Source organism: Eutrema salsugineum, unplaced genomic scaffold (genome assembly GCF_000478725.1).
Source record: "Eutrema salsugineum unplaced genomic scaffold, Eutsalg1_0 scaffold_2, whole genome shotgun sequence".
Classification (NCBI taxonomy): domain Eukaryota; kingdom Viridiplantae; phylum Streptophyta; class Magnoliopsida; order Brassicales; family Brassicaceae; genus Eutrema; species Eutrema salsugineum.
Genome location: NW_006256829.1, coordinates 11,484,289 through 11,498,403, shown reverse-complemented (window position 1 = coordinate 11,498,403; position 14,115 = coordinate 11,484,289). Strand labels below are relative to the sequence as shown.

General features: G+C 31.1%; 3 protein-coding genes across 3 annotated transcripts; all 3 read left to right on the top strand.

Moving 5' to 3' along the window:
* Positions 1-478: 478 nt before the first annotated feature.
* LOC18017740 (proton pump-interactor 1) lies at positions 479-3,696 on the top strand. The gene is made up of 8 exons (XM_024156230.1): positions 479-556; positions 1,054-1,435; positions 1,532-1,720; positions 1,810-1,989; positions 2,076-2,270; positions 2,392-2,490; positions 2,587-3,105; positions 3,200-3,696. Exons 2-8 carry the CDS (start codon positions 1,103-1,105, stop codon positions 3,494-3,496), a joined length of 1,812 nt encoding a protein of 603 aa, XP_024011998.1. The 5' UTR covers positions 479-556; positions 1,054-1,102; the 3' UTR covers positions 3,497-3,696.
* Positions 3,697-4,323: 627 nt separating this feature from the next.
* Positions 4,324-5,017, top strand: LOC18016988 (stress-induced protein KIN2). The gene is made up of 3 exons (XM_006401595.2): positions 4,324-4,458; positions 4,568-4,636; positions 4,751-5,017. Exons 1-3 carry the CDS (start codon positions 4,399-4,401, stop codon positions 4,823-4,825), a joined length of 204 nt encoding a protein of 67 aa, XP_006401658.1. The 5' UTR covers positions 4,324-4,398; the 3' UTR covers positions 4,826-5,017.
* A 7,406-nt stretch (positions 5,018-12,423) lies between these two features.
* Positions 12,424-13,402, top strand: LOC18016987 (VQ motif-containing protein 33). The gene has a single exon (XM_006401594.2). The coding sequence runs from the start codon at positions 12,486-12,488 to the stop codon at positions 13,221-13,223; it is 738 nt and encodes a 245-aa protein (XP_006401657.1). The 5' UTR covers positions 12,424-12,485; the 3' UTR covers positions 13,224-13,402.
* Positions 13,403-14,115: the final 713 nt, after the last annotated feature.

The following is a 14,115-nucleotide window of genomic DNA, read 5'->3' as shown; positions in this document are numbered from 1 at the left end:
TACTTACAAAAAGTATTAACGAGAAATTCTCTAATTTTAGATAATTTTTTATAATTAAACTGAAAATATAAAATTACATCAAAAATATTTCACCTATAGAAGTATACATTTCAGATGAGGTTTTCAAATTAAATTGTATTAAAAATGTTAATATTTTTTATTGATGAGAGACTTAATGGATATATACCCAAATGGAGGTGCTTTAATGACATAAAAAAAATTCCCAATATTTTTATATTATTTTTAAAAGTACGTATTACTGTATTCAGTATTCGACCCCTTTTTTTAATTTTTATTTTTTTTACTACGAGGTTACGAGTAGAGACAAATAGCGGTTTAGTAGATATATGTCACTAATAAATGACACTTAAACCAAAAATATCTCCTCCCAGTAAAAAGTTTAAATTGATGCAAATCACCCTATATATAATTGGGTAACCTCAAGATTTTAATTTCCATATATTTCCAGAATTCCGTATTTCTCTAAAAGGGTCTTCTTCTATCATCTTCTTCAGATCTTCATATCTCTCTCTCCTTCTTTTTTTCCCCTTTCACGGTAATCTATGCACCATTCCTTGTTCTTTCCCCGATTTACATATGTTTCTTTTTCGCAATTTTAGGTTTTTGTAGCTTCTATTGATTTTTCCGAATTCGTTTTCATCACCTCTCTTTCATTTTCTTGCCATTTGACTTCCGAGAGATCAATTCGATTTGACTTTTTGGTTCAGCTCTGATCTGCGTGTTTTTTTTTTTCTGTTTTGATTTCTTACTTCTCTATGATGCATATCCTGCTCTTAACCTGATCGTGTTGTGAGGCGTGGATTTTTTTTTTGTTTCTCCAACAAATCTTAAAGCTTCTTGCTTTTGTTGAAGTTTGCAATCTTAAAGTTTCTTGCTTTTGTTGAATTATCGAACCCTGTTTATCCGTTAAGACACTTGAAAATTGCCCATTTGATTCGTTTATAGATTTATCATGCCAAGATTTCTCAGATTGTGATGTATATAGATTATCGCTCGAACACTAAACGTTTTATATGTTATTGTGCATATCAGAATCCTCTGTTCCGTGAGGTTTTGAGTTAAATCACTACTTCTTTCAACAATGGTCGGAAATTCTGACGGATTCGAGGTTGCTCCAACGCCATTGGAGAGCAAACCCGAGCAGAACGGGAAAGGAGATAAAGTCTCGATCAAGTTCGGCTCACACAATGAGCCAAGCAAAAGTAGTGAAGAGACTGGTGTATCAAAATCTGATGTTCCAAAAGATGTCTCTGAAGACTGGCCTGCAGAGAAGAAGCTTCACGCTTTCTACTTTGTCAAGCAACGCTCATACGAGGACCCGAAAATAAAAGCTAAGCTTGATCAACTTGACCAAGAGTATCAGAAGCTGAACAGTGCTCGAGCCGGAGTTTTCAAGAAGTTGAAAGCTAAGAGGGTAAGTTCTTGAAAACCTCATTTGCAGTTTTGGAATAAATTCTTTAAACTTATGGGTTTGGTTGGTGATTGTGGAAGTTGTTGTTGTGTTGCTTAGGACGAGAAATCTGAGTTATTCGATCTTTTGGAGCCGTTGAAATCTGAGCGTAAGGGATTCAATAGCATGTTTGATGAGAAGAGGAAAGAAATGGAGCCATTGCAGCAGGCGCTTGGGAAGCTGAGGAGCAATGACGGTGGGACTCGTGGACCTGGTATCTGTTCGTCTGAGCAAGAGCTGAATGATATGGTAATTATGATCCTGTGCTTATCCATGTTGGTTTGATAATCTGTTCTTGACTTGGTTGCTAATTCTCTTGTGTTGGTGACAAATGAAAGATACGCGGCTTGGAATATCGTATTCAACATGAGAGCAACACGTTAAACGAGGAGAAGCAGCTTCTCAAAGAGATTAGGCAGCTTGAGGGGACGAGGGATAAGGTGATTGCTAATGCGGCACTGAGAGCTAAGATCAAGGAGTCTTTGGGTCATAAAGAAGATATCCAAGATCAAGTTAAGGTAAGCAAACTGTGATTTGAGTTTGTAGGGTTTTAGACTCTAAATAAGAAGAAACTGTTTCATATGCTCTTGTTATGTTTCCCTAGTCGATGGGTTCTGGTCTGGACGGAGTTAAGAAAGAGCGGCAAGCAATTTCAGCGAGGATTGGTGAGCTGAGTGAAAAGATTAAAGCTTCAAAAGACGGGATACAAGTGCTAGAGGATGAGCTTAAGATTGTGACTGAGAAGAGGGACAAAACTTATTCAAACATTCAAGAGATCAGAAAGCAACGTGATGCCAAGGTATTTGAAATTTCTGTCATTGTCTTTCTGCAACTGACTATTCGAGCATTTTCTGTGATGAAGAATGTGTGAGAATTGTGAATTTGGAGATACTCTTTGTAATTTATGTTTTGTTCTGCAGAATGCAAACTTTTACCAAAGCCGTGGTGTGTTGAACAAAGCTAGAGACTTGGCTGCACAAAAGAGAGTAGAAGACCTTGAGACGCTCTCTCATGCTGAGGTTTGATCGCTGATAACAAAACTCATGCTTTCCCTCGAATTTACACACGTTTGGTCTTTATAGTTTTACATTTTTGGGTCTTTGTCATCTTGTCAGGGTGAGAAATTTATGTCCCTCTGGCACAGTGACAAGAAGTTCAAAGAAGATTATGAAAAGAGACTCTTGCCGTCACTGGACGCTAGGCAGCTAAGCCGAGATGGACGTATGAGAAACCCTGAAGAGAAACCTCTGATTACACCAGAGCCCTCGTCAAAGCCAATGCCTTCTGAAACAGAGGTTGTGCCTAAGGCTAAAACAAAACAGCCTAAGGAGGATCCAGTTTCTGCACCAAAGCCAGATGTTAGTGTTCCTCAGAAAGAATCTGGAAACAAAGCTAAAGATGCTGGAAAAGCAAAGGAGACTAAGCCCATCTCTGATGAGGAAGAAGTGTATGGACTTGGAAAACCGCTAAAGGAAGAGTCAAAACCGGTTGATGAAGCTACGCTTAGGGAGATGAGAAGGCAAGAAGAGATTGCTAAAGCCAAACAAGCCATGGAAAGGAAAAAGAAACAGGCGGCAAAGTCTGCAGCAAAAGCAGCTATAAGAGCTCAAAAGGAAGCTGAAAAGAAAGAAAAGGAAATTACTTAATATCTTGTAAAGTACCTATTAATTCTTCATTCCTCATAATAATAGTTCTTTGGAGGATGACATCTTCGTCTTGGTCTTTCAGGAGCGTGAGAGGAAAGCAAAGAAGGACGACGCTGTAGAGCCTGAGGAAGTTCCAGAAGCTTCTGTACCAGAGAAAGAAGAGGTTGAAGATCAAGAAATGGAGAAACCCATGGAAGAAAAAGCCTCAAAGGGGAAGAAACAGATAAGGAATAGGATTCACAGAAGGGGACTAGAAACTCCTTTACCAAGACCGAGCCTGAAGCGTAAGAAGTCGAGTAATAATTACTTGGTTTGGGCAATTCCTGCTGCTCTTGTGGTTCTGGTGCTTCTCGTGCTTGGTTACTATTACGCTCTCTAGATCATAATGACAAAAATGAAGAGCCAACAGAAAAGTTAGAAGAGAAGACAAAGCCGCCTAGTGTGCTTGTTTTTTTGTAGCTTGGAATCTTCAAAGTTGCATTTTTTTTTGTTTACGTTTGGTTTTGAGGACATAAGCTTTTGAAAAACGTTAGCATACACTGATAAAAGTTAAAGACTATCTCCAGGGTACTTAGCATCCTTCGTTGTTGTATTCTAAAATTTTGAACTGCTATAACGAATAATATGGAGCATAGAAACATTTCTTTTCTTAACAGTTTCTCTCTACATTTTACTCGATTTTGTTTGGTTTTTTTATTCAAAATTTTGAATCTTTTTAGTGCCAGCTTAAAATATGGAAATTTAAATTTATTAGTGTGAGTTATAAATATGTTTTTTTGCTTTTTCATCTCGTTGTGTTTCGAGTTAGATTTTGACTTTTGTCTTTTATCTTTAAAACATTAACAGAATAAGATTTGCAGAATATTGGAAAACCATACATCAGTTAAATAATGAAAACATATTTTCTTAAAATGTATAGTGATACTATTTATTAGAAATAAAATGATTTACAATTACTCTACAAGGAATGAAGATACCAAAAAGATAGTTTATAAATAGTGCTACACTATTATTAGTACATAGGAACAAGTCTACAACGGTTTTGCATGTCTCGTGGTCAAACACCTCCCTATCCGACCGGAGAGTACTAAGCATAAAAATTCACGTGTCAAGAGACAAAGCAGATATCCAATCACAAAAATCCACGTGGATGTAACGACAGGGATCCCCACATGTATATAAAACCTCTACGCGTACTGCTCTTTCCTCACAAGTCACAATTACAAAAAAAAGTTTTTAAAAACCAAATTAAGTTTTGTTTTTCGAAGATAAGATCAGAAAATGTCTAGCAACAGTCAGAGCATGAGCTTCAACGCTGGCCAAGCTAAAGGCCAAACCCAGGTTTTAACTATACGACACTGTTTCTAAACTTAAATATGAATATTTTGGATAATATAAGGGCTTAGATTAATATTAAATATTAATTAGGGGTAACTAAAATTTGTTGTAGGAGAAGGCAAGTAACTTGATGGACAAGGCCTCCAATGCTGCCCAATCTGCTAAGGAATCTTTGCAAGAGGTCCATTTTCTTTTCTTATTACTTTTTTTTTTGTGAAACGGTCAAGTATTTATGAGATTTCGATCAGAGTAAAATTAATAATTTATGTTTTTTTTTAACAAAAACAAAATATAGACTGGACAGCAGATGAAGCAGAAGGCACAAGGTGCGAGTGAGACCATTAAAGAAAAGACCGGCATGAACAAATGAGAAGCACGGTCCTAATAATAATTTATGTTTTTTTTTTCTTTTTTCTACATGAATAATAATTAGATGGATTTTCTATCTAAAGCCTAAGACTATGGATTTCGATCGAAGCCATTTAGGCAGATTTTTTTTTTTTGCTTATCTAAGTTTATTTAATATCTATTCAAGGGTTGTTAACTCTTGTTTCTTGATTAATCTGTACTTTTGCAGTTATTTCTATATTTAATAAACGTATTGATATACGTAAAAGTAAAACTATAGCTTATATTTCTAATGTATAAAAACTTGTTTTAACTCTTTGTTACCACGACCGGACAAGTTGGATTGTAGTTTCGATTGGTGGAACCTATCATTTCAATGGAGAAACATTGTTGTGAAGCAATTGCGTTTTTTTTCCCTTAAAACAATTGAGTTAGTTTTGTTATTCCGTTATTTTTGCATGCATGCTACACCTGAATGTATGTGTATACACATGTAACTGTTGAGTAAGATTATCATCTGTTGCACTTGATCATTGTGATATCTATCTAAAAATAATAGGTCTTTAATTTTGTAATTATGTTTACTTTATAGAAGACTTTCTTTCCCTTCATTTGCATGTTTTTGCAATAAGAGGGAATCTTTAACAACTTGGGTTCTAGAAGACGCTAATGATTTGAAGTTTGAAAGAATTTGATCCTTCATGGAGGGACGACAATTTTCACCAATTGGAATTCGAGTCCCCACTATTGTTACTTTTATCTTATTCTTTTTCTCCCTTTTTCGTCTTATTAATTTTTGGTTGTTTTTCTATTGATATTAAAATAATTAAAAACAAAAAAGAATTGGATACGATCTCCATTTTTATCTTGTTTCCTCATGTGCTCACACTAGTTTGTGTAAATGTTGTTGCAACATACAATAAGGAGAACATATTCGAACTCAGATAGGTTATATATTTATATATATATATAATATGTACTGCATTTTCTATTGGTGACTTGATATAAAAACCTGTAAGTACAATATCATTTCAAAAATGGACCTTTATGCTATACACGTTAATTAATCTCATACAAATTGAAATAATTAAAAACCATTTAGTACAACGTCTTGTCAAACAAAAATTATGCTTGTTCATACACGCTATAACGAACTATTATTGATATTCCTTTTTGGGTAAGAAAGCAAGCTAGTGGGTATTATAAGTGGAAATTATAGAAGTACAAAACAATTAAAAATGAACAGATATACAAGGGAAAAATTGTACAACAACTCTCAATGTAACAAAAACTACGGAATAACCTTATATATGATTAAAAATCTTGCAATCTAACACGCAATAGTATGTAAACTATATAAGCATGTCATCATTGTTAATAATTTAAATTCAAAAATAATAGTGTATGTGTAAATGATAATAAATACATTATTGTTACCATCATCACCACCATTGCCACTATTCATCATTGCGATTTGATAGTGATGGTAGTAGTAGAAGCGTTGGTATTTGTGGAATTATGGTGACGGTAATGCCAATAACGACGATAATAGTAGCACTCAAATGGTGTTAATTTGGCAGTAAACTTTTTCTATTTATTCGTTAACTATAAAGATATTTTTGTGATACAAATTATAGTGTATATCAAATTTATGTAAATGAGATCAAAGGTCCAATTCTTCTCACCTATCAAAAATGATTTTCAATTTTTTAAATTAAACGAGTTTGTTTTAATTTAAGTGAATATAAATGGTACTAGGTGTTTAGTCCGCGACTTGCGCGGACCGAAAAGTTTCATTAAAACCTAAAATAAAATTTTATGTTATAAATAAAAAATAATTAGATTAAGAATTTGATACATACAAAATTAAAATAAAACTAACTTATGAAAGTAATCATTGTCTAACATTAAAAACTTTAAAATCAATACTAATAAGTGTATGAAATCAATAAACACAAATTAAAATAAGATTAATATAAATTATTCATCTTTTTCTCTTTTTATCTTTTAATTTTTTTTCTCTATCATTTTCTTCTTTCTTTCTTTTTTTGTTTTTTTGTTTTTTTTTCTTCTTTATTTTCTATATCTTTTTTTTTTACATTTTATTCTGCTGGTTTTTCTTTTTCACGTCTTCTTCTTCTTTTCCACATCTTTTACTTTTTCCTCTTATACATATTTTGATTTTCTTCTCTTCCAGGTTTTATTCCCTTTTTTATTCTTCTTCAATGTTTTATTATTCTATTTCTTCTTCTTTTTTTCTTTTCCTTTTTCATTTTCATCGTCTTCTTCGTTATCACCGACTTCCTATTCTTCTGGTGTTTTTCGGTTTTACCTCATCTTCATATTCTTCTACTTTCTCCAATTCCTTATCTTTTAAGGTTTTCATCCAATTTTTTCTCTTTCCTATCTTCTTCTTCTACTTTGTCTTCTAATTTATTATTTTTCTTCTTCAACAGATTCTTATTCCTCTTTTTCCAATTATTCTTCCTCTCTTCAAATTCTTCATCATATTTCAAAGATCTTTGTCTTATCTGTCTTTTTACTCCTCTCATGGTTTATATTTTCCTTTTTTTAGTTTTTTCCTTATATTTTTGAGTTTTTTTTATCGTTATTTGTTTTCAAATTGTTTTTCTTTATTGTCTTCATTTTTTTTTACTTCTTATTCATCTGATTTGTCTTTGTTTTTTTCACCATATTTACCTTTTTCAACTTTGTCTTCTTCATCTTCTAGTTTTCTTCCATTTTATTATTTTTTCTTTCACTTTCTCTACTATCTACTGGTTTTTTTTATGATTTTTTCTTCTGATTATCTTTTTCTTCTCCAATTGGTCATTTAATTTTTTTTTGTTCATCGTCATCGACCTATCCGACTATTTTTTTTATCTTACTTGTTCACTGTATTACTTTTTGTTCATATATTATCGTTGTTTTCTTATTCTTCTTCTTTTTCTTTATTTTTTAGCTTTTCTATTCTTTATTTTTTTCTTCTTATCTTTCATTGTTTTTGACTATTTCTTCTTGTATTTTATTCATCTTCTTTGACTTCTTGATTTTTTTTCATTCGGTTTTTTTTTTCGTTTTTTCTGTTGATTTTTTTTGTTTTATCTGTCTGCCCCTTCTTCTTTGTTTTATTTTATTGTCTTTGTATTCTCTAAATTCTTATTCTTCAACATCTTCTATTATTTTTCTTTTGGTTTTATTAGCCGTTTTTATCTTCTGCTTTTTACTTCTTCTTGATCATTTTTTTTTCTACTTCGTTTTTCCCTTTTTTCCTTTTTCTGTTTTCTTTTTCGAATTTTTTCCTCTGCGTCCTGCTAGTGTATTTGGCCTCTCTTACATTATTCCAAAAATAAACAGAATTCAGAAAGCCATACTTAAAACAAAAGACTTAAAACCTGTTCATTAGACAATGAAGATGATTTATGATATGTTGACATGGTTTTAATCACGTTAAGTAAGGAAGAATAACTGACAACACAAAACAACAACATATAATCGAGGAACACTATTACTGGTACTGAAAAACGGAAAAAATAATAGAAAAAACGAAAAATTGATTTATAAAAAATAAAAATGGTAAACAATACAACGAAAAGCCGACCAATGTAGAAACCAAACCACAATTGAGCTTAAGATACATTTAAAAAAGTAATATATTTATATATAGCTCTCAACTTAAGCTAATATTTTCTACATCACATGTATATTTTTTTCAGATAATCTTGCTCAACAGATAATCTGATTGAAATTATCTTAATATTATCAAAATAACTAAAAGTGGCAGCAAAATTGCTAAAACTACGAAAATAAATAAATTAATTAAAGATATTTAAAAAAGATTTTATTAACGAATAAAAGAGAATTAGTTATCTAGATTGAATGAGAGACCTTATAGCGAAAAATTTACTTCGCATATATTATATATGATATGATTTTAAATATTTTTTTGATTAAATTCCAATTTTAAATTTTTTGCTATTTTCTATTTTAAACATTGTTTGATGAAATTTTGATTTTTAATATTTTTTATTAAATTTAAATGTTTTTTATTAAATTTCGATTTTTAACAATTTTTTTTATTAATTTACGTTTTTTATTATTTTTTTTAATTTACAATTTTTAATAATTTTTTAATTAATTTACGATTTTTAATAATTTTTATTAAATTTAATTTTAAAAAATATAAGGAAGGGTAAAAGGTAATTAGCCACTCTAAGAATGAATGAGAGAACTTTTACTCAAAATTTTACTTTGCTTATAATATATATGATTAATTTTTAAAGTAGATTGCAGGCATCTTATTTATATGAAAACTATTTTGCAAATGTTGATCTTACAATAAATTTGGTAAACTGGGAAGTATTTTTTTCTTGCGATTTTCTTTGGATACAATGTAGGTGATGTTTCAAAGGAGTATTTTAAAATTTTAATTTAATTATTTCCAAATGTTACAAGTTCACATATTTGAGAAAATATGCCACTATGAATATTTGAAAGACACAAAATATATTAGAATCTCATGTGGGGTCGTAAATCATAGACATTTAGATCTTATCCAGTTATTGTAGAGACAAATAAATCATGTTTATTGTATATCGTAATAATTTTCTAACGTGTGTTGATATAAACGATCGTTAAAAAACTGCTTAAACAAAACATGTGAGAAAGAAAAACAGAAGAATAGTTAGAATTTCGGTTTCATGAAAAAAGAAAAAAAAGTATGTCAAACAAAATTAAGAACGTCACATTGTTAACATTGAGTATATGAGTATAGATTCTGAAAGAAAATTCTCAATAATTGTTCTTCCACGGTTCCACCTATATGAATTATTCTAATATCATGTTGTTGGTCGTCATCAGATTCCAAGAAACAGTATCTATCACCAAAGTTTTAGAAACCTGATTTGATATATACTTCAATATACGATTCTTTATAAATATCCCAAAATAGGTATGTATGTATTTTTCTACTTCAGTTTCAATGTCTTAAGTCCGAATCTGTTGATATTAAATAGTTATATGATAGATGATAGCGTATGAATCCGCGCTATGGTCTAAAGTATGTAAATGATTAAGAAGAAAAAACTATAGATATCAATATTTTTGTTTGTCAAGTTGGACATATATTTATAGATTGTCTACAAATTGTATTTTTCATTCTCTTTCTTTACCATATTTTTTAAGTCTTATAATTTTTTTATTTTGTTACGATCTCTTAATAAAACTTCTATATAAAGGATGAATGTTTAATTATAATATATATATATATATATTATCCATCACTTTAGAGTCATTTATATATATATATATATATATATTATCAAATACAAATGGTAAAAATTGTGATGGTGGTTGACCGCAGAGGTGATCTCAAATACAAATGTGACATTGCATGATAAAGAATTCAATCATCCATAATATTTGTTTATTTAGGGTTAAAGGATTTTCAAATTAAAATAAACGGAGTACAAGCTATGGTTCAAAAAATATACAATGTTTTGCATAATTGAAATGAATAGAGATAAGAGAATAAAACTACATTTAAACAATATATGAGGAAGGGAAATAGAAAGCCACAAATCTTAAACATATAGTAAAGTTGGTAAGGAGGAGGAGGAGACTAGCCAGCACACTACCATGTACATTACGACCTTCGCATATTATCATTTATAATATGCATAATACTATTCATACTATGTTTTTTATTTGGTAAAAATATTCATACTATGTTTCAAGACAAATTATGGTAAGTTTTGGTATGGGACAAGTAATATTTGGCTAGAAAGACAAAAATTGTGATGAAAAATCAGTTGAAATTTGTGGTGGATATTTAGTTTTTAAGTCAATCATTTTGTCGTAAATTTTTTTTTTTTTGGGGGGGGGGGGGGGGTCAAGTCGTGGTTATTAATTATCTCACAAATTTTATAAAGACTATTTTACCTTTGGTGTAAGTTAGTTTTTAATGTACAAACTTTCTGTTACTTATGTTACTATAATGAAAATATCTTACATATAAACCAAACACGACATAAGCGTACTAACAGAAAGTATGTACACCAAATGCTAATATACACCAAGAGTGAAGTAGTCATGATAAATTTGGTTACAAATTGATGATATATTTAGCATTTCAGATCCATCATTTTTTTTGCACCAGCCAGCAAGTATCAAAGATAATACGTACAGACCCGGATTATTTATTCTAAGCGTGGAGATATTAGTTTTTTTTTCTTTTGTCAAATGACCCTGGAGATATTCATATTAGTTGGACAACAAATCTAGATATCAATCTAAACGTGTTAACTTGGTCTGTTGTTGGTAAACTCTATATTCAATCATATAAATTTTGTTTTTAATGAATTAACTTAGTTCAGCTCATGTGAGTTAGCTCGGCTCATGTCAATATATGAGTTCATATCTATCAACTTGAACTTAAATATATCTAAATCGTGAGCTAATGAGTCAATTCATAATAAAAACTTAGAAGCATCCCCAATGTGTTTGTTTGTTGTGTTTACAAAAATGCTTTTATAAAAAAATTCCATGATAATATAACTAAACTTCTATTATCATTTTAATATAACAATTTCTTACATATCCAAACAATACACTATCATTTTTTTTCATCAACTCTTAATCGTACATTCATTTTACATTATAATTTCTAACACAAGATTAAAACAAGCCCTACAATAGATATTATTTACAACTTCAAAAAAACATAGGATTTTGAAAAGAGCGTTGTACCAGAAAACCCTGAGAAGAGTTTTAGAGTTTTAGTCGTAAGACCTTTAACGCTATATTGTAGAAAGGGATTGGAGAATTAAAATATAAAAGTTGGAGTAATAAATATGAATTTGCATTTAGAGTATTAAAATGGTAATAATAATTTCGTTGGTTTATTATTATGGAAATTTCTCTTCTATTTTTCACACGCCATATGAAAAATAATCCACACATCCAAATTCCAAAGTATCCAAAAAATTATTATATCCTTGACAGATATTTTCAAACACTTGCTGATTCGTATAAGAGTAATGATGATGTTGTATATGTACTGTCTTCGGAACACGAATCTAAGAGCATCAGCAATGATAGTACTCCATTAAGGGTACTTAACCAATAAAATACTATTAAAGTTAAGTTAAATATCCAAACTAAAAATTAGTATTTTGTTGTCTCCAATGCAAAGGGATTTTTAAAAAAAGAAATATTGTAATTTAAGTTATTTGGAAAACAAATTTTGCCACGTAGCGATGTTCTTAAAAAAAGAAAAAATATTTTATTTTTTTGGACTAATAACGATGTGTCATGTATGCCCAAGCATCGCTTTTTGCAGACCTTATTTAGAAATCGTTACTTGGGTTTTAATTTCTTTTTCAATTAAATTTGGGCTTAAGTACCCCTAAAATAACGCTCAAGAATCAGCGTTGCATATGCTCTAACAAATTAGGTTTTTGAGAGAATTTTAATTTCTCAAATAAATAAAAAAGAATTTAAAAGAGAGAGAATGAGATGGGTCCATGACACCTCACTTTAAAGTCTTTTTAATTGTCGTCGCACGACAAAACTAAACAACATTACACATTATTCATATCAGCAACTTCCACTCTTCTTCTTCTTCTCCTTCAATCATTCTCTCTCTCTCCCTTTCCTCATATACACAGAGAGACATATCATTAATGGAGCTTTCAACATCATCCATGTCTTCAAAACCAGAACAAATCATGCAAAAGCCATCTCCCATAATCTCATCTCCTAGGTTTCAGGCTCAGACAAGATCTCCTCTTCATCATAATCATCATGACCAGCATCAACATCTCTCAAATCCTTACCCAACAACATTTGTTCAAGCAGATACTTCCACTTTCAAACAAGTTGTTCAGATGCTCACAGGTTCTTCCACCGATCCCACTACCGGAGAACACCAAGAAGCTCCTTCTCCGGCAAACAACAACAACAATAAAGTAGGTTTCTCGATCCCACCTATCAAGAAAACCAACAACTTCAAGCTCTACGAAAGAAGACAAAACAACAACAACATGTTCGTTAAAAATGATCTCATGATCAATACTTTAAGGCTTCAAAATTCTCAGAGATTGATGTTCTCAGGAGGAGGAAACAGTGCTCATCAAAGCCCAAGATTCTCTCCGAGGAACAGCTCATCAGAGAATATTCTTCTGTCTCCAAGCATGCTTGATTTCCCAAAACTAGGGCTAAACAGTCCCGTGACGCCTCTGAGAAGCAATGATGACCCCTTCAACAAGTCATCGCCTTTATCGTTAGGGAACTCATCTGAAGAAGAAAAAGCCATGGCCGAGAAAGGCTTTTATCTTCATCCTTCTCCAATCTCAACTCCTAGAGACTCTCAGCCACTTCTTCTTCCTCTTTTCCCGGTTACTTCTCCGACGAATCCATAAATCCCGACAACGACTCATGAGTGATCCCATTATATCTTTATATACAATGTTAAGTTTCCCGGATTTTGTTTAACTATAACTAAGCGATACCTAGCTATAAGTTCTTAGTAATGAAGTGAATGTAAAGTTCATGCGGTTTATTCACTTTTAGTCTCAATAATTCATTGCAATCTATGTAATTGGAGGCATATATATTCATGAATCATGATACTGTTTTAAGACGTCTTATTCTTTTTTAAAATTTTTTTTTTATAGTTTTTCTCATACGGAGATATATATATGCTGGTGTAGTTCAACATGTGCCACTCAATATCGAGATCGAATATAGAGTATGGATCCATGTCTATGCTCGAATTTATGATATAGACTTAATATTCCTAAAACCCTGTTTTCTGTCAAAATAATTAAATTCTAAATTTTAACTTTAAAAAGCATAGAAGAAATTATCCATGTTTTGATGGTTGCGACTTGTGATTGGGAAACATGAGTGGATCGAATGGTCTTTGTCAATAAGTATTTATCGGAAGTTTGACTAGTTATGAAAATAATTAAAGAACGTTTCAAAGAGACAATATATGAAATAGAGACTCTTGAGTCTTGAAAGAAATCTCTGACCAGGTTCGACACGTAGTATGGACCATTTCGGTGTGATGACTTTGAATTTGATAGAGTAATCATGGAGGCACGTTTGGGTCTTTTACTACGTTCTTTAGACTTTCTCCTCTATTTTCCTATTTTCTTTTTTTTTTACTGCACGAAAAAGAAAATATATTACATGCGTTCTACTTTTTATGTTGCTTTGTCTTTTGACTTGAAAGAACAACAAAAAACTCTTTCAACGAAAATGGGGACAAAAATTTAAATTAAAATAAAAGGTGGAGAGAGTAAAAGA